We start from the raw sequence: 26,614 nt of genomic DNA, 5'->3' as shown, positions 1-26,614 counted from the left end.
CTAGATCATCTTCATATTGACACGTCTCGGGCCGCTGGTCTCAGTAAGATCACTGCTGGCTCCTTTCCTCTTGCGTGGAACATACTGGATGTCCACACTTCCTCTGTGCTTGCCTTTGCCTCGGCTCCAAGCAAACAGAAGCACAAAACAGAAAAGGACCACACCCAAGAAGCTGAGGCAGCCCATTGCCGTAGACACAAGAATGGTAGTGAAGTCCAGCACCATCCTGATTGTGTAATGCTCTGTGCCATTGATGAAGGAGCTATTGTAATCAGGATCAAAGATGAAGCTGTGGTTGGCATAGAGAGCCCCATCCCTAAGACCCATGCTTTTGACAGCTAGTGTTATAGACAGGGTGGAATTGCCTGCAGGATTGGATGCCACACAGACATAAATACCGCTGTCCTGAGGCTCCACTACACGGAACTCTAGCGAACCGTTGCCATGGACAACCATGCGGCCTGTGCTTTTGGTGGTGATGTGCCTCCTGTGTGGTGTCAGCCAGGAGACAGAGGGGGGTGGAGCGCCATCTGCTGTGCAGTACAACCATGCCTTTTGTCCCTCTTCTGCTTGGGCCGGTTGTGTCGACATGGCAATGACCCTGGGTTTGGTACATATGACGTAGCGGGAGAGCAGCGGCTCTACTACATCACTGAAAGGTTTCCCAGCCAGAGCAGTAGGGGTTGTACACTGAGGTTGCACCTCCCCAAACTGTAAGGGCAGCGTCCTTTGAAGTAGCCAGCGCAGGCGGCAATCACATACCAATGGGTTCTGGCCAATCAGGAGGTTCTGCAGGGTCACAGATGCTGGCAGTGTAGCTTTTTCCAGTGTAGTGAGGCGATTGTAGGAGAGGTCAAGCAGGCGAAGTGACAGTGCCCCTTGGAAGGCCTGGGCCTCCACACGCACCAACTGAGCCTTGCGTACACGCAGCACTTCCAGCCGGTCCAGACCACGCAGCCAGCCAGCTGGCAGCACCCTCACACTGCTGTATGACAAGTTCAGATGGGTCAAGTAGGACAGGTGGCTCAGCACTGGTACCACTGAAAGGTTGGTATGGGTGATGAAGAGCATACTAAGATTCAGACCCTGAAGCGCAAGAGAGGGCACAATTTCCAATGATGGCCAGTGATCCACCTCAAGATGACGCAGGTGGCCCAGGCCCTTGAAGGCGTGTGGTAGCAATTCTGCAATGTCCAGCTGTCTAAGGTGAAGGCTGGTTAGGCCGTGCAAGTGCGCCAGTGCGTGGCTTGGCACAGCACTCAGGTTACAGCGCTGCAGCATCAGCGAGCGCAATGCAGGCAAGCCACTGAAGGCACGGGGTGCAACAAAAACCAGCTCGTTGTCAGCAAGTTCAAGCACACGCAGACGCCGCTGGTCCTCAAAGCCATAATCAAGCAGGATAACCAGACGGTTCTGGCTGATGTCCAACAGAGTGAGCTCACTCAGGCCAGCAAGTGCACCACGTGGCAGCAGAGTCAGCTGATTGTTGCGCAAACGTAGCGTTCGTAAACGTGGCTGGGCACGAAAACTTCCGGGCTCCACAGATGACAACAGATTGGTGCTTAGGTCAAGCTCCTCTAGCAACAGAAGGCCAGAGAAGTTCTGCGGTGTGATAATGCGCAGACGGTTTTTGCTGAGGTCCAGTGCTCTTGTCTCGATGGGGATGCCCTCGGGCACCTGCGCCAGCCGCTTGCGGTGGCACGAGACTGAACGTGTGGGCACAGAACACTCACAACGGGCAGGGCAAGTACGGACAGGGTACGGGAACAGGAGGAGCAGTAGGAGGGAGAAGCCCACAGCACAGGAGAACAAAGAGAGCAGCATGACCACCTGCAGGATGGGGGAAGGTGCAGAGAGAGATGCAGAGAACAATAAAGATAGAGATGTAATTAGACAGTTTCACTTTTTCACAGACACAAACATACCCAAAACATAAAGAGTATATACCAGCTTGTTCACATGCATACACAGACACATACAGGCGCACACACTAATACTTTTATAGTCAAATGCTTACTAAACCTTTAATGTTTTCACTCAACATTTTAGTCCCCTCTTTTTTGCAAGACATGTCTCACTCTTGACAGTTGTTCTGAATTGGTTGTAGCATGCACATACATACACACACATGCACAAGTGTCCCCTTCAAGCAGCCTTCTCCAAACATGTTATTTCTTTGGAAACCCGACATCCCCTTGGCACAAGTCCTGCTTTCCACATCACAGTCAATAAAGAGCAGGGATTCTAGAGGTATAATCTATAGGTTTTCAAGATTTATATCATCCAAAGACTCTACCTGTCATTCTGTCTCAGACTGCACTTGTTTAAACCTCACTGACAGCAAACAGGAAGTGTACTTATGGTCATCAAATCATCATTTGACAGAAATGAAAGAAAAGTGTTTTACACAGGGTGTTTAGATGTAGTTGAAGCTGAAACTACAGGGTCATTCATTAATGCCATTATAAGGATGATTTTTTTCCACTTATCAAAAGCCTCACAGTAGGCTCAGCAGCTCCCTGAAGAGGTGCAATCTCATTTCACATCCTTACGTGCTTGCAGGATCTTCATATACCCTCAGCAGATCAGCAGGGTGCTGTTCACAACTTGCTTCTTGCACTACTCTATTCCTATTTGCAGGGTGATTTTAAGATCAGAGCATTTTATCATCCACCTAATGTGGAATGCGAAAGAGAATGAAGAAAAGAGTGCAGGCAGTGTGGAGTGGGTGGAGAAGAGTGTCAGGAGTGATTTGCAAAAAGGGTACCAGCAAGAGTGAAAGAGACGGTGTACAAGATTGTAGTGAGACCAGCCATGTTATATGGATTGGAAAATGTGACACTGACAAAAAGACATGAGACAGAACTGGAGACAGCAGAGGTAAAGATGCTAAAATTTACAATGGGAGTGATGAAGATGGACAGGATTAGGAACAAGTAGATTAGAAGGACAGCCCAGGTTGGACAGTTTGGAGACAAAGCAAGAGAGATGAGATTGAGTTGGTTTGGACATGTGCAGAGGAGAGATACTGAATATATTGGGGGAAGGATGCTGAAGATGGAGTTGCCAGGCAAGAGGAAAAGAAGGTGGCCAAAGAGGAGGTTTATGGATGTGGTGAGTGAGGACATGCAGGTGGTTGGTGTGACAGAAGAAGATGCTGAAGACAGGATGAGATGGAAACAGATGATCTGCTGTGGTGACCCTGAACAGGAGCAGCCGAAAGAAGATGATTTTATCTTCCATGTTTTTTTTTAGACATTAATGTATTTCATTAATCATGAGGTGGATGAATTATTCCTATACTCATCTCATCTCATTATCTCTAGCCGCTTTATCCTGTTCTACAGGGTCGCAGGCAAGCTGGAGCCTATCCCAGCTGACTACGGGCGAAAGGCAGGGTACACCCTGGACAAGTCGCCAGGTTATCACAGGGCTGACACATAGACACAGACAACCATTCACACTCACATTCACACCTACGGTCAATTTAGAGTCACCAGTTAACCTAACCTGCATGTCTTTGGACTGTGGGGGAAACCGGAGCACCCGGAGGAAACCCATGCGGACATGGGGAGAACATGCAAACTCCACACAGAAAGGCCCTCGCCGGCCCCGGGGCTCGAACCCGGACCTTCTTGCTGTGAGGCGACAGCGCTAACCACTACACCACTGTGCCGCCCCTATTCCTATACTCTCATATAATATATGATGAGTTATTTGATTAAATGTAGTCTTCATAGTGATTAATAGTTGGGGGAATATATTTAGATGTTTGACACAAGTAATGGGATTTTTAAACCTTCATATGTGTCTAGAGTGCCAAGTGCTACATTTGCTTGGGTGATATGATTAGTCTCTTTGTTGCTTCTGACTGGCCATAAACATAAATGGCAGACATCAATAATCATAACAGTGATTAAAGAATGGGGCACTTATCTCTGAGTGCAATTCTGCCCCATTATAAAAACCTTTGAAAATCTATGAGGATACACTACAGGCCACAAACCATGCTGAAAATATTAATGTCTGCGATATGACTTTTGCAGCATTAGAATAATGTATCATTCCTCCAATCTCTTGAAGAAAGGCTGACTATTGTAGGCTTTTCATTAGTACCTCAGCAGATGAAAAATTGTTTAATATACATTTCTTACATCTAATCTGACATTTGTCACACTTAACATATGAAAAAGGGAGCATACTTGGGAATTCATAAAATCACTAAAAAGATTTAGAGCACAAAATGCAAAGACTGTTTCACCTTCTTAATCTAAACAATAGAGAATGTGCTTTAGTGTAAATGACAAGCTGTTGGCCAGATCTCTTAGGGTTGCTTTGCTCGATAACTCGGAGCGATTAGCAAGTCCTGTAGTAGGCTTTCCTTTCAAATCAATATCAACGGATGCTGTGGCACTTATCATATTGGCTTCTGAGAAGCAGCGAGATGGAGAACAGGTTTCTGTGTAAGAAAGAAACCATTGCCATAACCCCACAGAGTTCAATATTAATAGCTATCTATCCATCTACACTCACCGGACACTTTATTAGGAACACCCATCCGCCTGCTGTTTTATACAGTTGTCTAATCAGCCAATCCCGTGACAGCAGCACAATGCATAAAATCATGCAGATACAAATCAAGAGCTTCAGTTAATGTTCAAACATCAGAACGGGAAAAATTGTGATCTCTGTGACTTTCTCTGTGGCATGGGTGTTGGTGCCAGATGGACTGGTTTGAGTATGTCAGAAACTGCTGATCTCCTCGGGTTTTCACACACAACAGTCTCTAGAGTTTACACAGAATGGTGCAATAAAAACCCAAAAAACATTACATAACCCATAGCAACTCTTTACAACCGTAGTGAGCAGAAAAGTGTTTCAGCATGCAACAGCAGAAGACCACATTGGGTTCCACTCCTGGCAGCCAAGAACAGGAATATTAGAATCAAGAACAAGTTCCTATTAAAGTGGCTGGTGAGTGTATATGTACATTTTTATTTACAGATTTGTCATTTTAGCTTGTTTTTATGTCCCAAATTTCTAAAGTCATATATGCGTATTATTATTATTATTATTATTAACAACAATAATAATAATAATAATATGTTTTCATATGGGGCGGCACGGTGGTGTAGTGGTTAGCGCTGTCGCCTCACAGCAAGAAGGTCCGGGTTTGAGTCCCGTGGCCGGCGAGGGCCTTTCTGTGTGGAGTTTGCATGTTCTCCCCGTATCCGCGTGGGTTTCCTCCGGGTGCTCCGGTTTCCCCCACAGTCCAAAGGCATGCAGGTTAGGTTAACTGGTGACTCTAAATTGACCGTAGGTGTGAATGTGAATGGTTGTCTGTGTCTATGTGTCAGCCCTGTGATGACCTGGCGGCTTTTCTAGGGTGTACCCCGCCTTTCGCCCGTAGTCAGCTGGGATAGGCTCCAGCTTGCCTGCGACCCTGTAGAACAGGATAAAGCGGCTAGAGATAATGAGATGAGATGAGATGTTTTAATATGTAAAAGTATTAAGTCTTTAGTAAAAGTCTTAAGTCTTTAAGTGGTTTATAGGTAGAGCTGATAAGAGCACAGTCAATTTCAGATCATTTTTTGAATGATGATGAAGAGCAGATCTGCAAGGGGGGTTGACGCTAAAGGCTGTGATTCATTAGAGAGAGAGAGAGAGAGAGAGAGAGAGGACAGCTCACTCTCTGAAGGAGTTTATTAAGTTTTAATGAGTTAATAATTCAATTCATTCCTGTGAAAGCTTGAGGCTGACGTGATGACAGTGGCCCTGACTGGGGAGCAGATGCGTGGTGATGTAATTCATCCTAATTTTGGCCGAATTAAAGATACATTTTAGACATTGACGTGATGATTAATCATCATCCACAGCACGAGATCAGATCTATTATGTCAGAGATACCTAGTCAGGCAAGTGGAGACGACTTGTTCTCTTGCGCTTTCTCTCTCTCTCTCAAACACAAGAGACAGAGATCCACCTTCACGTATGTGCTCATACTTCAAGATCACGCTATACAAAAACATCAAACATTAGCAGAGCCACCAATCCAAAGGCTCCCCTCTGTGCTGTTGCTGTGCTTATTGTCTGTGGTGTGTGTGGGTATATAACGCCTCTTTACTGTTCTCTGTGATATTCATAAGAAGAATGGGGGGTTCATTTGCCTTGCTATACTGTTTTTTTTTAACAACAACTAGACACCTCTATCTCAGTGTTTATCACCTCTGCCTGTCTGAGCCTTGCTACCTAAGAACTTGATTTTGGAGCCTGCGGTTTCTCTTACTTTGTCTAATTTTAGTTTATCTAATTTTAGTCTCATCCATTTTTCATTGAGTGAAACCAGTCACTGTGAGCCAAACACCCATCTCCCACAGGGTATGCATGTGCATATATGAGTGAGAGAGAGAGAGACATATGCATATGTATGTTTACGTATGTTATGTATGTAGTGGTATGACCTTGCTCTCGTTGGATCTGTGCAGAATTCAATGCTCCAAGCTAAACTACTTTTGATGTCATTATTCTGTATAGATGTATCTAAATTCAGCTGTCATGAGTCATGTGTATTCTGTCTGTGATCTTTCCTTATAGGTGTAGGTGCTGTAGGATCTCCATGGGTGTCTGATCCAGCAGAGCGAAGCACTATTGACTCCTGTTATTGATCTCTGGGTTCTCACACATTCACTCTCACACACATCCCTCATATCATTACCTGACAAAAACGTGGTTCTGTGCCCCCCATATGGCAATCCAGCTGTCAGCCCATACCTCTTCACGTTTCATATCTATAGAGCTCAGGTGAGAATCCAAACAACCCCTTTAAAAATATTGCATTATGTGTCAATCTTCTATTTGGCATGAGTATGCATTATGAACTATACTTCATGGGTGGGGCTGTGTTACTGAAATATAGTCTGAAAGGAGAAATTGAATGCTTGCCACCTAAACCAATCATGACACTTCCTGCTCTGAGAAAGCATTTTCATAAATAAATCTCTGATTTGCACAAAGACTGTCTTTCATGTGAGCGTGAGATCATCACAGAGATATATAATGGGTGTGCTTTCTTTGTTTTAGTATGTATTAAAGATTTTTTTTCAGAAAACCTTTGCGTATGTTAGAGTGTTTTGAGGGTAAATATGGATTATTGGTCTCACTCTCTCTCTTTGCATGTGAGCGATAATGGGAAAATGGAATTATTTAATGGGCTTCAGTAATGCACCTTAATTCAGAAAGTGTTTACTGAGCTGTCAGTGTTTACTCTGTTTTTCTGATCATGGAGTAAAAATGCTTTCTCTCTCTCTCTCTCACACACACACACGAATCTATTTGAAGAGTTTTAGATATTATATTTATATTAGCTTCATAAGTAAGTACTAAAAAAGATTAAAGATATGTTTGTCATTATTTTCCACACTTCTGTCCAGTCAAGAATGAAATACCGTTCCTCCTAGCCTAAACAATGTACATAAATAACTATGGATAACATCTTTTATTCTATCCACATTCACTGGATATGAGCAATCGCATACTCTGATTGGCTACTCTACTACTTGGATATCAGCTCATATACTGGGAGTAGAGCAAAACAAAATGGTGGATGTTTTGCTGAACCAACTGAGGACGAAATAAAAACTCTACTCGAAAACAACCCCCCCCCCCCAAAAAAAAAAAAAATACAAAAAGGCAACAAAACATGGAATAAAAGTATTTGATGGTAAGAACATATCTTTATTTTTCAAGAATTATTATTATTGTAGCATTTTCCACAAATTGCTACTGTCATTTTGCCAGTTTGTTTAGTCTTCATCTTTAACCATTAAAACTTGACATTTTTAAAAGTTTTTATTTATTGAATTCAAAAATTTAAAAAATGCTCTGTTTCTCAAAATCCAGTAAATGTGGATAGAATAAAACAGTTATTCCACTCAATCTCATCATACATGGCTTATAGTTAATTATGAACTATAAAAAAATGTATGTATATAAAAGATCATAAAAGACTTTTGGACAGAACTCTTTTTGACAGGGAAACAGTTGCCATACTCTACATAGGATCTTTAAATCAAAAAAAGATTGAACCTTTTTATTAGTGTACACTGTAGATGCTTAAATGTTGTGTCAGGATAATGCTGTGGATTTTTTTTTTTTTGTCTAGGTATATCGTCACTGTTCAAGAAAACAGAATGTCACATTTGATTTTCTGTAAATGTCTTACCAAGTTCATGATTTATCCATTTGCTTTATGTTGTGTACTGTATGTGTGGAATGAATCTACCCTAAAGAACATACTTAGGGCTTTAATGAATGAACTGGTGCTCATCAATTGGTATGAGCAAAATCTGAAGCATGTGCGCACGCACACACACACACACACACACACACACACACACACACACACACACACACACACACACACACACACCAGGTAAAATACAGAATGATACAATGTAGAGGCAGAAGAACTGTTACTGTTAAGAGAAATATTCAAAGATATAAAGCAATTAAGCTGTGAAAGAGAAAGAAGGAGACGGGACAAACAATTTCCTGACTATTTCGAACATAGATAACATGGAGTGATGGATAAATTGAAAACAGAAATAAATATGAAACCATACTGATTCATCACACCACCTGCCTATCTCAGATAATAACTCTAACGTGTGTGCAGTCACGTATGTTTGGCCAATAGGTTTGTGTGTGTGTTCGTGTTCATTTCTGTACTTCATACACAGAAGATACCTGCAGTTAAAGCACACTTTATATATAGAGGGACAGAAGGACTGACACACACACACACACACACACGCAGAGAGAGAGAGAGAGAGAGGCAGAGAGAGAGGGTTTGATCAGCCGACGCCTGCTCCAGACATCAACTCTGCAATGCTAATTAACCCTGCAGGCAGAACTGAACAGAGAGAGAGAGTGTAACTCTCACCATCATCTCTCTCTCTCTCTCTCTCTCTCTCTCTCTCCATGACAGAATAACAGACACACCTGAAATGGCTTGTAATTAAATGAATAGCAAAATAACAACATGCTTGTTAAAAGTATTTAAAATAAACACTACAGAATGTAATGCCTAGTTGGTCCAGTACATTCTACTGAAATAACAACCAGTGCTGTTCCTATTTCTGTTCCATGCTCAGCCTCTAACTACACTGCAATAAAGCAGGACACATGGTGAGGTGTTCTCTCTTCCTCTATCCCACACGGTGAAGGCAACAGCTTTTGAACATGACATACAGTACCAGTCAAATGTTTGGACACACTTCGATTTCAATTATTTGTTTTCTTTATTTTTACTAATTAAAAGTCACTTCATGTCTTAAAGTAATGATGGATGTCGTTTCACTTTACTTAGCTGAGCAGTTCTTGATATAATACAGATTACTACAGTTGTGGAATAGGGCTATTTACTGTATTTTTATTATTTACTATTTATTGTTTGATCTCAAACACATCAAAAAGGCAAGAAATTGCACTAATTAACTTTTGACGAGGCACCTGTTAATTGAAAAGCATTCCAGGTGACGACCTCATGAAGCTGGTTAAGATAATGCCAATAGTGTGCAAAGCATCATCAAGGGAAACACTGGCTACTTTGAAGAATCTAAAATATGAAACCTATTGTTTGTTTCCTACCTAATTCCATGTATGCTCCATGTGTTATTTCATCGTTCTTATGTCTGCAGTATTGCTGGACAATGTAGAAAATAGTCAAAATACAGAAAAACTATGAATGAGTCGTGATGTCCAAACTTCTGACTGGTACTGTATCATCTGTTCAAGGCAGATAGGATTGGCTTCCACAAAATGTACTACTTCTATAGTGTAAAGTTGCTTGAACAGAGCAGTTAGACGAGGGCAACATTTCCTTCACAATTCTGGAAGAAAGAATCTCAGTAAAATTGTACACATGTACACCAGACACCCGCTGTGATTCTTCAGCTCTCAGCGCAAAATAACATTAACTGAAAATCTAATAGAATAGAAAGTGAGTCTGCATAAGTTAATGTGACATCTGCTTAAATGCAAATGTAAGCTAGGTAAAAACAAACATTCTGTCATGTTGGTCTTCATTTTGTGCCTTTCTAAAATATCAGGTTTGAATTTTAGCTTGCTGACTCACTTTTCATTTTTCAAAAGATGACTGAAAAAATATCCCCCCCCCAAAAAAAAAAAAAAAAATTCCAATTTCCTCTGGGTGCTCTGGTTTCCTTTTACAGTCCAAAGACATGCGAATTAAGTCAACTAGCTGCTCTAAATTGCCCGTAGGTGTGCATGGTTGGATGCATCTGTGTACCCTGCTTCTCACCCAGTGTCAACTGTGATTGGCTCCAGCTCACCTGTGGCCCTCAACGGATAAACAGTATAGACGATGAAAGAAAGAAACAATCGGACAAGGTCTATAACATATAGATAATAATATATACTCTATAATATATAGTATATAACATTAAAAAAAAACAAGCAACAACTAAAATTATGAGTGGAACATCAGCAAAAGGTCAGCATGAATAAAAAATAAGACTCTTAGCTCTAGAAAATGAATATGGTTTGTATTCTTGTACATTACCACTGTAGAACTTTTACTTTGCTTCATATTGACCCAATCAAGACTAAATTAAAAATTAACTCAATCAAACTACATTAAAAAAAGCTATTAAATGTTTTGGACTTTTGGTACGTAATTAAAGAGCTCCAGCTGCACATGCCACAAAGCAGTTTCATAGCAGCTCAAGTGAACAGATCGACGACGGTCTGCCAAACACACAAACACACACATCTCCTCACATACATATTCAGTTTTAGGCCTGATGTATGCTAATTCATGCACACAATGCAGATTGCGAGTGGGGCAGCTATCAGGCCTCAGCTCTTCAGAGAGTAGTTTGTTCCCAAACAAGCTAACAAGCCAGCAGGAATAGCAAATATGTAAACTCATATGCCCATGCACTTCTGTGCAAAGAAACAGCGGTCACAGTAACAAATACACTAATGATTACCTCGAGTGCTTGGAATTTGCGAAGTGTGCAGTGCATGTAGAAGTAAGCTTCCTAAAGCCAGCGTGGAGCCCCATTCACAGAAGGATCACTACTTCAATGTATTCATAGCCACAGGGACATTGGATTAGTCAGGTATAGGGGAAAGAAAAAGGAGCAGGAGGGAAATATCCAAAAGTAATAACGAGTTTCAAAACCAACTATTAGTAGATGAATCATACAGCTATATGGGTGAATAAATTTTATTAAAAGGCTGTTCAGTGCTCATATTTAGAAAATTGCTTGAAGTCACCAGGTCAAGCAAATGTGGATTTGTGCCATGTATGCTTTTTAGAAGAATTAAAGGGCACAAATGTGGAAGGAGAAATGAGACAATGTTAATTAATATTTAATACAAATCTGTTTGACTTTTTAACAAGCTGAATTTTATTTTATTTTTTAAATTTCCTAAAATGTGAATTTTAAATATTAAGAATTATTCTATCCACATTCATTGGATATGAGCAATTGTGCACTCTGATTGGCTACTCTACTACTAGGCTATCAGCTCATATACCATGAGTAGAGAAAAACAAAATGGCTGAGCGTGTTGCCGAACCAACCGAGGATGAAATAAAAACTCTACTCAGAAACAAACACCCCCCCCATACAAAAAAGCAACAAAATATGGAATGAAAGTATTTGATGGTAAGAATGTATTTTTTTTATTTTTCAAGAATTATTATTATCGCATTTTTCACAAATTGCTCCTGTCATTTCACCGGTTTGTTTACATTCTAAGCGGAAATTATTTTGTTGGACATTTTGTAAAGTTTTTATTTGCTGAATTTAAAAAAAATGCTCCGTTTGTCAAAATCCAGTGAATGTGGATAGAATAAAACAGTTATTCCACTCAATCTCGTCATACTGTACATGGCTTATAGTCAACTCGGCGCTATGCACCTCGTCAGTTATCAGCTCATATACGACTCGATTTTGTGGAATAACTGTTAATTATCTAGGCGTAAATTCACCAATTTAAAATTCAAGACCATTCATCTGAGATTCATCTTGAAATTGCGCACTATGTTGTGTTTTGAATACCGTCACTTCTGGAGGGGCTACAAAGCTGACTACATGCACGATTTCTCAGTTCAGAGACCAAACTCTTGACCATTAGTCCATGATTTGAAACTAATTTTACCCTTGAAGATCTTATGTTTGAATGAAATGAATTATAATCGCATCCATATTATACAAATAATAACAGTTAAATTCAGATCTTTTTTGTCTCTTTCTTTACTTAGTGAGAAAATATGCAAACATATCACCTGTGTCACCAGCTGTGATACCATATGACACAGTGACGCTCAACCACACACACACACACACACACACACACACACACACACACACACACACACACACACACACACACTGTGCTAGGCAACAACCCTTTCCCAGATAATGAACCTCACCCTTTCTTCTGCAGAGCCTAATATTAATACTTAAAGGTCAAACATAAATATTTGAATATTTCTGAATTCACAGAAATCGTTGGTAGCCCAAACCCAGATTCTACTGATTATATTTGACAGCTAAACATCCTTAAAAGTGTCAACAAACCCTCCGATACTTGCACCAGACAAATAAAACTCACCTCCTAGGGGGAACTGACAGGTTCGATTCCATTCTGTAGCATCGCATGTTGTGAAAATAGCCTAGATTTGTAGTTATATTTCTCATATCAAATCTCAGGCTGGTTCTACTGTCAAACTTATTAGCTTGGTTCTTCAAGCACAGCCTGGTGCTTAACAAACCCTCTAGGGTCATTTGTCAGTATTTTTGACACCATTTCATTGATATGCAGACTAGCATACAATCAGCTAATGAATACCACATTTCTCACTTTCTTTGAGTTCAACAGTAACTTTGCCATTAACTACATACTCAACAATGTGTTTTAAACCTGCTTGCTTCTATAGAGATCTTGCAGTCACGTGACCGGAAAGTACACAGCCGCCATCTTGTCGGTCAACAGCACAGCTGAATACTGCTGCACTCGTGTACAGAATGGATCAATTTCAACCTACGGACTACACGGCTCATTTTTCTAATGAACAGATAACTAGATATATGTCTAAAATAAATGATCTACAGATTAGTGACCCTTATGGCTTTCCGGACGGAGTTTTCACGACCGTGTCAGTGGATATGGAACTGCCAGCAGAATACCCGGACGTGTATAATTACCTCATCAACTTTCCCTCGCTGTTCAGTGGTGAAGCACTGCGTGCCTATAAATCTCTGGACAGTTATCTTTACAGAAATTCAGGATTTGTCAGCGACTCAGATGTGGCATCTTGTAAACAAGAAAATGATCCTCACTGGATGGATAAATCACTTAAGTATTGAGTATAGCACTGACCAGCCGATTACAGAATAGAATAAGGTAATTCCAGCTGTAATTTCAAATCGTCCGTCTTGTTTACCTGGCGTTGGAGAGGTAGAGGCTTAGCAGTGGAGGTTTGAGTGGCTGTTTTCTGAGCTTAGTCAACAGGCCGCTCTGCAGCCTCGCTTTTGCTCCCGGCGCTGCCTCCTTAGCTTTGCTTCCAATAACAATCCACGGAGACCCCGCTGGTCTCGCTATCTCGTCTGGAATGTTTTTTTTTTTTCTCGTCCGGAATGTTGTGCATGCGATGGAAATCGCTACAAACCGTCATTTTCTGCTGGAAACCAATGTCCAGTAAGTCCATACGGTTGTAGTGGATATTGAAGTCTGGTACAGACGAACAACATGCAAAAATACACACAAAAAACATAAAAAAAACGTGCACAGGTAGGGAGAGCTTGTAGCCGCAGCCATTGTAGTAGAATTGTATATAGTAGGGTTTTCCAGAAGAAAAGGTAGAAGTAAAAGCAGAAGTAGAAGGCGGAATATGGCGTTTGACCGACACGATGGCGTCTGTCACAATCTGGATCGGCTGTGACGTCACATGCAAGTGCTCCATTGTCAGTGGTTTACTCCTTTAACCTGATCTAAACACTGGTCACCAAAATAAAAGCATACTTCTACCATAGTACAATATAAACTGGCCCAAAAGTCATAAAATATAGTACCTTGCAAAAGTATTCATCTCCCTTAGTGTTTGTCCTGTTTTACTGCATTACAAGCTGGAATTAAAATGGATTTTTGGAGGGTTAGCACCATTTGATTTACACAACATGCCAACCACTTTAAAGGTGCACATTGGGATTTTTTTTTATGACACAAACAATAATTAAGATAAAAAACAGAAATCTGGAGTGTGCATAAGTATCCCCCCCCAAGTCAATACTTTATAGAGCCACCTTTTGCTACAATTACAGCTGCAAGTCTCTTGGGGGTATGTCTCTATTAGCTTAGCACATCTAGCCACTGGGATTTTTGCCCATTCCTCAAGGCAAAACTGCTCCAACTCCTTCAAGTTAAATGGGTTACATTGGTGTACAGCAATCTTCAAGTTATGCCACAGATTCTCAATTGGATTGGGGTCTGGGCTTTGACTAGGCCATTCCAAGACATTTAAATGTTTCCCTTTAAACCACTCCAGTGTAGCTTTAGCAGTATGTTTAGGGTCATTGTCCTGCTAGACCGTGAACCTTCGTCCCAGTCTCAAACCTCTGGCTGACTCAAGCAGGTTTTCCTCCAGAATTTAGTGACATCCATCTTTCCTTCGGTCCTGACCAGCTTTCCTGTCCCTGCAGATGAAAAACATCCACACAGCATGATGCTGCCACCACCATGCTTCATTGTGGGATGGTGTTCTCAGGGTGTTGGGTTTGCGCCACACATGGGATTTCCCATGATGGCCAAAAAGTTAAATTTTTGTCTTATTTGACCAGAGAATCTTCTTCCATGTGTTTGGGGAGTCTGCCACATGCTGTTGGGCAAACTCCAAACATGATTTTTTTAAGCAATGACTTTTTTTCTTGCCATTCTTCCATAAAGCCCCACTCTGTGGAGTGTATGGCTTAAAGTGGTCCTATGGACCAGATACTCCCATCTCCACTGTGGATCTTTGCAGCTCCCTCAGTGTTACCGTTGGTATCTTTGTTGCATCTCTGATTAATGCCCTCCTTGCCCGGTCTGTGAGTTTCGGTGGGCGGCCTTCTCTTGTCAGGTTTGTAGTGGTGCCATATTCTTTCCATTTTGCTATAATGGATTTAATGGTGCTCTGTGGGATTTTTTTATAACCCAACTCTGAGCTATACTTCTCCACAACTTTGTCTCTGACCTGTTTGGAGGCTCCTTGGTTTTCATGTTGCTTGCTTTGTAGTGTTGCAGAGTCAGGGTCCTTCCAGAACAGGTTGATTTATATAGACATCATGTAACAGATCATGTGACACTTTGATTGCACACGGGTGGATCTTAATCAACTAATTATGTAATTTATGAAGTTAGTTGGTTGGACCAGCTCTTATTTAGGGGTTTCATATGAAAGGGGGTGAATACTTATGCACACTCCAGATTTCTGTTTTTTCATCTTAATTATTGTTTATGTCACAATAAAAAAAGTGCACCTTTAAAGTGGTAGGCGTGTTGTGTAAATCAAATCGTGCTAATCCCCCCAAAATCCATTTTAATTCTAGCTTGTAATGCCACAAAACAGGACAAACACCAAGGAGGATGAATACTTTTGCAAGGCACTGTAAAACTGGTTTTCTTTATAGAGCTGCTACTACATATAGCCCACACAGAGCACACACTGTGCACAGGGCAGGATCTCTGTGCTGTGCTTGCCAAAATATAATCACTAATTAATTTATTCAACTCCGCAATTATAAAAAATAAAGATTATAAAATATAAAACCTGCATGTTCATTGCACATTTCTCACTGCTCTTAAATGAACATTCTCCATTCTTATTAAAAGAAAATCTTCCCAGAAATTCACATGGACATTATAATGAAATGATGCTATAATGAAAGGACCACATTTTGACTTGTAGCTGCACTGCATCCCGTTCGTAGTAGATTCTGATAGCATGTCCATCAAACGTCCCTGATGTTTCTGTAATATAAACTAAAAAAAAAAAAATCCATCCATCATCCATAACCACTTATCCTGTGCAGGATTGCGGGCAAGCTGGAGCCTATCCCAGCTGACTATGGGCGAGAGGCGGGGTACACCCTGGACAAGTCACCAGGTCATCGCAGGGCTGACACATAGACACAACCATTCACACTCACATTCACACCTACGGTCAATGTAGAGCCACCAGTTAACCTAACCTACATGTCTTTGGACTGTCGGGGAAACTGGAGCACCCAGAGGAAACCCACGCAGACACGGGAAGAACATGCAAACTCCACACAGAAAGACCCCTGTCAGCCACTGGGCTCAAACCCAGAACCTTCTTGCTGTGAGGCGACAGTGCTAACCACTACACCACCGTGCCACCCCTCAAAAAAATCTGATATATTAAATCTGATAATATAGATACGCGTCTATTGGTGGTGTAGTGGTTAGCACCGTTGCCTCACAGCAAGAAGGTCCTGGGTTCGAGCCCAGCGGCTGACAGGGGCCTTTCTGTGTGGAGTTTGCATGCTCTCCCCATGTCCGCGTGGGTTTCCTCCGGGTGCTCCGGTTTCCCCCACAGTCCAAAGACATGTAGGTTAGGCTAATTGGTGGCTCTAAATTGACCACAGGTGTGAATGTGAGTGTGAATGGTTGTTTGTTTCTATGTGTCAGTCCTGCAATGACCTGGCGACTTGTCCAGGGTGTACCCCGCCTCTTACCCATAGTCAGCTGGGATAGGCTCCAGCTTGCCTGCGACCCTGCCCAGGAATCAGAATCACTTTTATTGCCAGGTACGTGAACACACATGAGGAATTTGACTCAGGTTTCACTTAGCTCTCTTAGTACAAACAGATAAAAAAAGCGTAGACAAAAAACAAAACAAAAAGCTATGTACATGTAGAATCTTTTGGTGCAAAATGGTGCATAGTGCAAGGATGACTTAGTAAATATAAAAATAAATATACAGTGTGCACAGAATGACGGTATGAGTGTGCAGATATTTCACAGCTGATGTTAATGATAATTGAGTCCGGTTTTAGCTGTTCATCACAGAGACAGCCTGAGGGAAAAAACTGTTCTTGTGTCTGGTTGTTCTTGCGTACAGTGATCTGTAGTGTCTCCCAGAGGGGAGAAGTTTAAACAATTTGTGACCAGGGTGTGATGGGTCTGCAGAGATGTTACCTGCCCGTTTCCTGACTCTGGACAGGTACAGGTCTTGGATGGAGGGCAGGCTGACACCAATAATTTTCTCTGCAGACGTTATTGTCCGTTGCAGTCTGTTCTTGTCCTGCTTGGTGACCGATCCAAACCAAACAGTGATGGAAGAGCAGAGAACAGACTGAATGATGGCAGAGTAGAATTGTGTCAGAAGCTCCTTAGACAGGTTGAGCTTCCTGCGCTGGCGCAGAAAGTACAACCTCTGCTGGGCCTTTTTGATGATGGTGACTGTGTTGGTCTCCCACTTCAGGTCCCGGGAGATTGTGGAGCCCAGAAACCTGAAGGTTTCAACAGCAGTCACAGTGTTGTTGGTGATGGTGATGGGCGGCAGGGTGGGGGGGGCTCCTCCTAAAGTCCACTGTCATCTCCACAGTTTTGAGCGTGTTCAGCTCCAGATTGTTCTGACTGCACCAACAGACCAGCCGTTCAACCTCCCGTCTGTATGCAGACTCGTCACCGTCTCGGATGAGGCCGATGACCGTTGTGTTGTCTGCAAATTTCAGGAGTTTAACAGACAGGTCTCTTGAGGTGCAGTCGTTGGTGTAAAGGGAGAATAGCAGTGGGGAGAGCACACACCCCTGGGGGGCGCCAGTGCTGATAGTCCGGGTGCTGGATGTGATTCTCCCCAGCCTCACCTGCTGCTTCCTGTCAGTCAGGAAGTTTATAATCCACTGACAGGTGGAGGAGGGCACGGTGAGCTGGGTGAGCTTGGTGTGGAGGATGTCTGGAACGATGGTGTTGAACGCCGAACTGAAGTCCACGAACAGGATTCTGGCGTACATCCCTGCAGAGTCAAGGTGTTGCAGGATGTAGTGCAGTCCCATATTGATTGCATCATCTGCTGACCTGTTTGCCCGGTAGGCAAACTGCAGGGGGTCCAGCAGGGGGTCTGTGATGTCCTTCAGGTGTGACAACACCAGTCTCTCGAAGGACTTCATGACTACAGATGTGAGGGCTACAGGCCTTTAAGTCATTCAGTCCTGTGATGGTGGTTTTCTTGGGAACCAGGATTATTGTGGAGTGTTTGAAGCATGAGGGGACTTCACACAGCTCCAGGGATCTATTGAAGATCTGGGTGAAGATGGGGGCCAGCTGATCAGCACAGACCTTCAGACAGGAGGGTGACACATTGTCTGGGCCGGGTGCCTTCCTGATCTTCTGTCTGCGAAAAAGCTGACAAATATCCTCTTCACAGATCTTGAGTGCTGGTGTGGGGTCAGAGGTGAGAGGAGGCAGAATAGCAGGGGGTGTAAATGGGTCTTTAATGTCTGAGGGGGGGAGAGGTGTGAATGTGTCAAATCTGCAGTAGAACACATTCAACTTGCCAGCCAGTTGATGGTTCATTGCAGTGTTGGGGGATGGTCTCCTGTAGCTGGTGATATTCTTCAGGCGTCTCCACACTGACGCCGGATCGTTGGCTGAAAGGCTGTTTTTGATCCTTTCAGCGTAGCTCCTCTTAGCTGCTTTCACCTCTTTCATCAGTCACTACGTTTACATGCACATAGAGAGAATCGAATTTCTGCCGTTGCTCGACTGAAATCGAAGTTCAAAATGCCATGTATACACCTTAATTCGGCTGAAATTGAACCGAACTTGATTTCTCGGAATCGAGCTACACGACCTAGTTTATGCGATTTCTGCCGAGCTATTTTGCGCATGTATACCCTATCGAGCTAGTTGTCGAGCTACTTCCAGAAGTGACGAGTGACGAGACCACAAGCGGGAAACACAACAGCCTCGGTCGGCATGACAACGAATCATGACAACGGCATGAATCTTTTCTTTTTGTGGCATTGTTTGCACTGTTAAAATTTAGCTCACTTACTGTATCACCAAATACATCTGTACAGCTGTTGCATAGCTGTGAATTGTGTACATAAACAAGTCATTGTATTTGTGTGTGTGTGTGTGTGTGTGTATATATATATATGTCCAACATCTGAAGAATGTCAATAAAAACAAAACAATTGAACTTTTTGTGTGTTTATTAAGACATAAGTTAAATTGTAAGCAAAAAAAAAAAAATTTTTGTAAGCAAAAAATGGACTTTAGAAAAATATTATTGTGCAAAATAAGTTGTCTTACAAAACAGTGGTCTGCGCCGGACAGTTTGTAGCCATAGTCTGTTAGAGCAAGCCTAACAGCTTGAACACGGAACTGCTAGTGTTGCCAGATTGGGGGTTTTAAGTGCATTTTAGCGGATTTGAACATGTTTTGGGCTGGAAAACGTCAGCAGTATCTGGCAACACTATGCTCTTCTTCATGACGACAACCGGAAGTGTACCAACATGATGGGGCGTGTAGCACCACGTGTGGCTCGGGTGCACAATGCACCTTGCACAATAGCCCGATTTCACTTGTGCATGTAGGATTGGATTTCTCTGGCACCCCTGCTGGGACCCTTTGCTCGATTACCAACAGCAGCTCGATTTGGACGTGCATGTAAACGTACTGAGTGTGTTTCTGGCCTGTTTGTACAGGACTCTGTCCCCACTTCTGTAGGCCTCCTCCTTGGCCTGGCGAAGCTGCCTGAGTTTTGCAGTGAACCAGGGTTTGTTGTTGTTGTATGTGCGGAAGGTCTTGGTGGGTACACACATATCCTCACAAAAACTGATGTAAGCTGTCACGGTATCAGTCAGTTCATGCAGGTCTGAAGCTGCAGCCTCAAAAACACTCCAATCAGTGTAGTCAAAGCAGGCTTGTAGTTCCACTTTGGCCTCATCGGACCATCTCCTCACCATCTTGACTACAGGCTTCGCAGATTTCAGCTTCTGCCTGTAGGTCGGGATAAGATGAACAATGCAGTCATCAGATAGTCCCAAGGCTGCACGGGGGACAGAGTGGTACGAGTCCTTTAAAACAGTATAACAATGGTCCAGAGTGTTAGAGTCCCTGGCGGGACACTTAATGTGCTGTTTATATTTTGGCAGTTCGTGGCTGAGGTTTGCTCTGTTAAAGTCCCCCAAAACAATGAGCAAAGAGTCCGGGTGTTTTTTTCTCCATGTTGTTTATCTGGTCAGCCAGGTGTTGTAATGCCTCAGTAACACAAGCCTGAGGAGGGATGTAGACTCCAACCAGAATAAACGAGGAAAACTCTCGCGGAGCATGATTTGTTTAGAACCGTGACATCAGTACACCAACCTTCGTGAACGTAAAAGCAGGCTCCACCTCCCCTCGTTTTCCCCGTGAGCTCCGTTTCGCGGTCCGCTCAGTGCAGGTGAAATCCATGCAGGTGGAGAGAAGAGTCTGGGATGTGCTCACCGAGCCAGGTTTCGGTGAAGCACAAGGCAGCAGATCTGTTAAAATCCGTGTTGATTGTGTTGAGGAGCAGCAGTTCGTCCATCTTGTTGGCCAGAGAGCGGACGTTAGCCAGGTGAATAGACGGGAGCGCAGTGCGGAACCCCCGCTGTCTCAGCCTGATGAGCGCGCCGGCTCGCTTCCCCCGGTGTCTCCGGTGGAGACCATAGAGAGCTGCTGCTCCTCCAACAAGTAGCTCTGGAAAACTTTCCGGTTCGATGAAAACCGATGAAAAAACTTTACTGGTGGTTATTCCAATGTTTATGAGTTCTTCTCTGGAGTATGTGACCAAAGAAGAAGCGCAAGAAACACAACAAATACACAAAAACATAGAAAGTACAAGAGAGCGAAGTACTGAGACAACCATCCGTGGCGCCATCTTTTTATCAATCAATCAGGATGAGCGGTTATGGATAATGGATGGATAACCAACCAGGCCCACTTCCAGTTCAAATCCAAATACAGAACACTACAAATTTATAGAAACACAAAGTGGCACTGCATTATACAAGTACCTCTGGTAAATTATTTGATGATTGATATTTACACTAACATAATTGATCTTCACATGCAAAAGAGCTCTTTCTCCTTTTTCACCGATGATGACATTAATTATGAGATTGGGCAATGCTGTTGCACCCTTCATGATGTTTTTGACTGTCTATTCATGAAAGAGATTTAGCCCTAAACATTATAAATCGCATTAGTAGTGGACAATATGGGTCTCACTGCAGAGTCGATTTGAGAAATAGACCTACATGTATACAACCCACATTGAAGAACAGCTTATAAGCATGCTTAGTTTGCAACTCAAGAACTGTGTTGAGGAAATCTCTCTTGAAACACCATAGAGCTGAAAAAACAACTTGCTACTTCACAGGCTGTCTCACCCTCACAAGCTGTCTCACATTTTCACACTTCTCTTAGCACGCTTGGAGTTCCCTTACTCCCTGAATTATATTCCCACAACAACCAAACTACACTCACCGGCCACTTTAATACAACCCCGATTCCAAAAAAGTTGGGACAAAGTACAAATTATAAATAAAAATGGAATGCAATAATTTACAAATCTCAAAAACTGATATTGTATTCGCAATAGAACATAGACAACATATCAAATGTCGAAAGTGAGACATTTTGAAATTTCATGCCAAATATTGGCTCATTTGAAATTTCATGACAGCAACGCATCTCAAAAAAGTTGGGACAGGGGCAATAAGAGGCTGGAAAAGTTAAAGGTACAAAAAAGGAACAGCTGGAGGACCAAATTGCAACTCATTAGGTCAATTGGCAATAGGTCATTAACATGACTGGGTATAAAAAGAGCATCTTGGAGTGGCAGCGGCTCTCAGAAGTAAAGATGGGAAGAGGATCACCAATCCCCCTAATTCTGTGCCGACAAATAGTGGAGCAATATGAGAAAGGAGTTTGACAGTGTAAAATTGCAAAGAGTTTGAACATATCATCATCTACAGTGCATAATATCATCAAAAGATTCAGAGAATCTGGAAGAATCTCTGTGCGTAAGGCTCAAGGCCAGAAAACCATACTGGGTGCCAGTGATCTTCGGGCCCTTAGATGGCACTGCATCACATACAGGCATGCTTCTGTATTGGAAATCACAAAATGGGCTCAGGAATATTTCCAGAGAACATTATCTGTGAACACAATTCACCGTGCCATCCGCCGTTGCTAGCTAAAACTCTATAGTTCAAAGAAGAAGCCGTATCTAAACATGATCCAGAAGCACAGACGTCTTCTCTGGGCCAAGGCTCATTTAAAATGGACTGTGGCAAAGTGGAAAACTGTTCTGTGGTCAGACAAATCAAAATTTGAAGTTCTTTATGGAAATCAGGGATGCTGTGTCATTCGGACTAAAGAGGAGAAGGACGACCCAAGTTGTTATCAGCGCTCAGTTCAGAAGCCTGCATCTCTGATGGTATGGGGTTGCATTAGTGCATGTGGCATGGGCAGCTTACACATCTGGAAAGACACCATCAATGCTGAAAGGTATATCCAGGTTCTAGAGCAACATATGTTCCCATCCAGACGACGTCTCTTTCAGGGAAGACCTTGCATTTTCCAACATGACAATGCCAAACCACATACTGCATCAATTACAGCATCATGGCTGCGTAGAAGAAGGGTCCGGGTACTGAACTGGCCAGCCTGCAGTCCAGATCTTTCACCCATAGAAAACATTTGGCGCATCATAAAACGGAAGATACGACAAAAAAGACCTAAGACAGTTGAGCAACTAGAATCCTACATTAGGCAAGAATGGGTTAACATTCCTATCCCTAAACTTGAGCAACTTGTCTCCTCAGTCCCCAGACGTTTACAGACTGTTGTAAAGAGAAAAGGGGATGTCTCACAGTGGTAAACATGGCCTTGTCCCAACTTTTTTGAGATGTGTTGTTGTCATGAAATTTAAAATCACCTAATTTTTCTCTTTAAATGAAACATTTTCTCAGTTTAAACATTTGATATGTCATCTATGTTCTATTCTGAATAAAATATGGAATTTTGAAACTCCCACATCATTGCATTCCATTTTTATTTACAATTTGTACTTTGTCCCAACTTTTTTGGAATCGGGGTTGTAGGAACTTGTTCTTGATTTGAAGATTCCTGTTCTTGGCTGGCAGGAGTGGAACCCAATGTGGTCTTCTGCTATTGCATGTTGAGATGCTTTTCTGCTCACCACAGTTGTAAAGAGTTTCTATATCCTTCCTGGCAACTTGAACTGATCTGGCTAGTTTCCTCTGACCTCTCTTATCAACAAGACATTTCCACCCACAGAACTATCACTCAGTGTTTTTTGTTTTTCACACCATTCTGTGTAAACTCTAGAGACTGTTGTGTGTGAAAACCTGAGGAGATCAGCAGTTTCTGAAATACTCAAACCAGTCCATCTGGCACCAACACCCATGCCACAGAGAAAGTCACAGAGATCACAATTTTTCCCGTTCTGATGTTTGAAGTGAACATTAACTGAAGCTCTTGATTTGTATCTGCATGATTTTATGCATTGTGCTGCTGTCACGGGATTGGCTGATTAGACAACTGCATAAAACAGCAGGTGAATGGGTGTTCCTAATAAAGTGGCCGGTAAGTGTATATTTTTCCAGAGCGCCCTAATGATTTTTGCACCAAATAAAAGGGGAAACAGAGATAAGGAATTTCAGAAGTCTTCCTGACCTGTCCAGTCTCTTATCGTAGGATACCGTATGTATTTATGGTTGCGTAATGCACAATTACCTATAATTACACATAATGCATACTAAACCACAATACTTGAGGCAGATGTGTTATATAGCTTAAAACAGTAACTTTAACTACACTGAATCCTACACATTTAAATCCCCAAGGATCAGTTAAGTCATATAGATTTAATGCTCTTTTTTCCAGCAGGGTTAATTCACTTTAATCCTGCTTAAGTAAATTTCACACCAATTTTCCTGTATACACAAAACAAGTGTCTTACATTTTTTCTTTTTTCAATTCCCAGTGTGCATCATTAAATACTCCCCATACTCATCTAAATAATGAATAATGATTATGTGCATATTATAACCTTAAGAACCTACACAATGTACCATAGTTATCATAGTACAACACGAAACAAGGCTCATGGTTACAACTTCTATGTCGAAAACAGAAATTCCAACCCATCTCCCTCCATCATCTCTGCCCATTTTCTTTCCCTCATTTTCTGTCTCTGAATTGGATCATGCTCTTCAACATCTGGGGGAAACCAAAAAGCTCGTAAGTCACCTTAAAAAGGTTCTGAACAAAGAAGCATAATCTCCCATACATCTTTATTATTGGGCATTGCACAGAGTGAATAACATGCTAGCACTCATTTTTCATTTTTAATGTATTTTGATGTTCACTTTAATGCTCAATGTTTGGCTGGATCTCTGGTCAGAGGGCTGCTGGAGGCACAACTTTATCCACTTTACTTTCTCCTTCTCAGGAATATCAGAGTTTTTCTGCTTTAGAGATGAGCAGCATCCATCACTGTCCCACTGCTATCAGCAGAGGAGATAGCTTCTACTGCCTCTATCGCTTAGAGACAGATCTGGCAAGAGCAAGCATATTAACACTGGCACCTTCCCGTCGCTGACGGGAGGTGAATTAACTATCAGGTCAGTCAGTGACACACTTACTTTTGCACACAGGCAGACCCTGAGATTTCATAATTTTCTAATGAACTGTCCCCTGTCACAATTTCATTGGCTCTGTTGCATACTCAATACACAAGTGTCTCCTCCTAGACCCCCCCCCCACACACACACACACACCACACACACACTTCCTGCTCTTCTTCCCCAAGCGCAGCAGGAATGGACCGTGGGTTACCACTGTGGGAATCTGCTGCATCTCTTTCTGAAGCCATAGGCAGAGTACATTACCACATCCTTGTTTATGACTCACAACACACACTCACCTCTGATCTGTTCCTGTATCCACAACATACATCTACTCTGTAACACGTCTTGATCATACACACACAAATGCACACACACACTTTCTGTCTTTTTGATTCGGCACGAAATCACTTCAGAACACAAATGATAACATTCTCTCGCGGACACCGATGCTTCCCTTTGAATTTGTACTCAGGAGTGGCTGTGTGAAGAGGTAAGTGAGTGTGTGTGTGTGTGGGTGGGTGGTGATAGTTACCTGTGGCTGCGGCTCTTGCCATAAGGATCAGCTTCCTTGTGATCAGCTTCTTGGTGATGAGCCTGGAGGAAGAAAGACAACAGTGCTTGGCCAGTCCTCTGTCTCCACGACAACGCCCGGAAGATGCCACACCTCCAGTACACGCTGCTCAAGAACAATAAGACTTTATCCCCTCCCTCTCTCTCTCCCTGTCTTTTTCTCTTCTCTTATTCTTCTTATGAAGCGCGCGCTTATTTGGAGAACATGACGTGCTCTCCTATTGTGTGTATGGGAATGACGTCTCACTGAACACAGAGGATGATGAGCAAAGAAGAACTGGGATTTTGCAGGTGAGTGTGCGTGGGGTGGTAGACTGAGTTCCAAAGGGAAACCAAGCACTTTTCATGTGCATGACGCACACTAGAGTGAGTGAGAGAGTGCGAGTGCGAGAGAGAGAGAGCGGATGGGGTCGTCATGGAGATATTCAGCCATGAAAGAAAAGTAGGGTGAATTACTGAGGGGAGAGGCAAAAGGGAGGCACCTACTAATTCTCTCTCTCTCTCTCTCTCTCTCTCGCTCACACACACACACACACACACACACACACACACACACACACACAAACAAATATTCTCTCTAGTTCACATTCCCAAGTTAGTCTCTTTTCTCTTCAGTGTTATTAGAGACACTGGACAGTCCTGGACGGAAGCCACTTACAACTGTAGCGTGAGTCTCAGTACTCTGACTTAATGCTTCAACCTTAAGATTAAAATAGCTGCAGTCAAATGCCCTAAAGCTGCCTCCTTCTCTCAGATTACAAGGACTACAACACCATCTCCAGCAGCGACACAACATGGACTCTAATGCTTTCAGCCAGAGTACTGAGACAACAAGGAATGAAACTACATTTAATTTCAGTCACTGAATGTCTGTCTAACATGAATCATCACTGATGATATTCAGAATTCTTCAGTATAACCTCAAACCATCAGAAATTTGGACGCAACTGGGTGTTTCAACAGGACAATGGCCCAAAATACACATCATAGCTGGTTGTGGAATAAGCAGGCAAGCAGGTTAACGTTAAGCTTAAAACAAGTCCTAACCTCAACCCTATTGAAAATATTTGGACTGTGCTTGAAGGTTGGGTCTGTGTCAGGAAGCACACAAATTTAATTTAACTCTACTAATTCTGGGCAGCACGGTGGTGTAGTGGTTAGCGCTGTCGCCTCACAGCAAGAAGGTCTGGGTTCGAGCCCTGTGGCCGGCGAGGGCCTTTCTGTGTGGAGTTTGCATGTTCTCCCCGTGTCCGCGTGGGTTTCCTCCGGGTGCTCCGGTTTCCCCCACAGTCCAAAGACATGCAGGTTAGGTTAACTGG

General features: G+C 42.6%; 1 protein-coding gene across 1 annotated transcript; it reads right to left on the bottom strand.

The window, feature by feature from the left end:
- On the bottom strand, nucleotides 1–25,320 carry lingo2b (leucine rich repeat and Ig domain containing 2b). Its single transcript, XM_060924679.1, has 2 exons — nucleotides 25,258–25,320; nucleotides 1–1,830 (listed from the first exon to the last, which is right to left on the bottom strand). The coding sequence occupies exon 2, from the start codon at nucleotides 1,822–1,824 to the stop codon at nucleotides 1–3; it is 1,824 nt and encodes a 607-aa protein (XP_060780662.1). The 5' UTR covers nucleotides 1,825–1,830; nucleotides 25,258–25,320.
- Nucleotides 25,321–26,614: the final 1,294 nt, after the last annotated feature.

The sequence above is a fragment of the Neoarius graeffei genome, chromosome 7 (genome assembly GCF_027579695.1).
Source record: "Neoarius graeffei isolate fNeoGra1 chromosome 7, fNeoGra1.pri, whole genome shotgun sequence".
NCBI classification, from domain to species: domain Eukaryota; kingdom Metazoa; phylum Chordata; class Actinopteri; order Siluriformes; family Ariidae; genus Neoarius; species Neoarius graeffei.
This window is presented reverse-complemented; position numbering and strand designations above follow the sequence as displayed.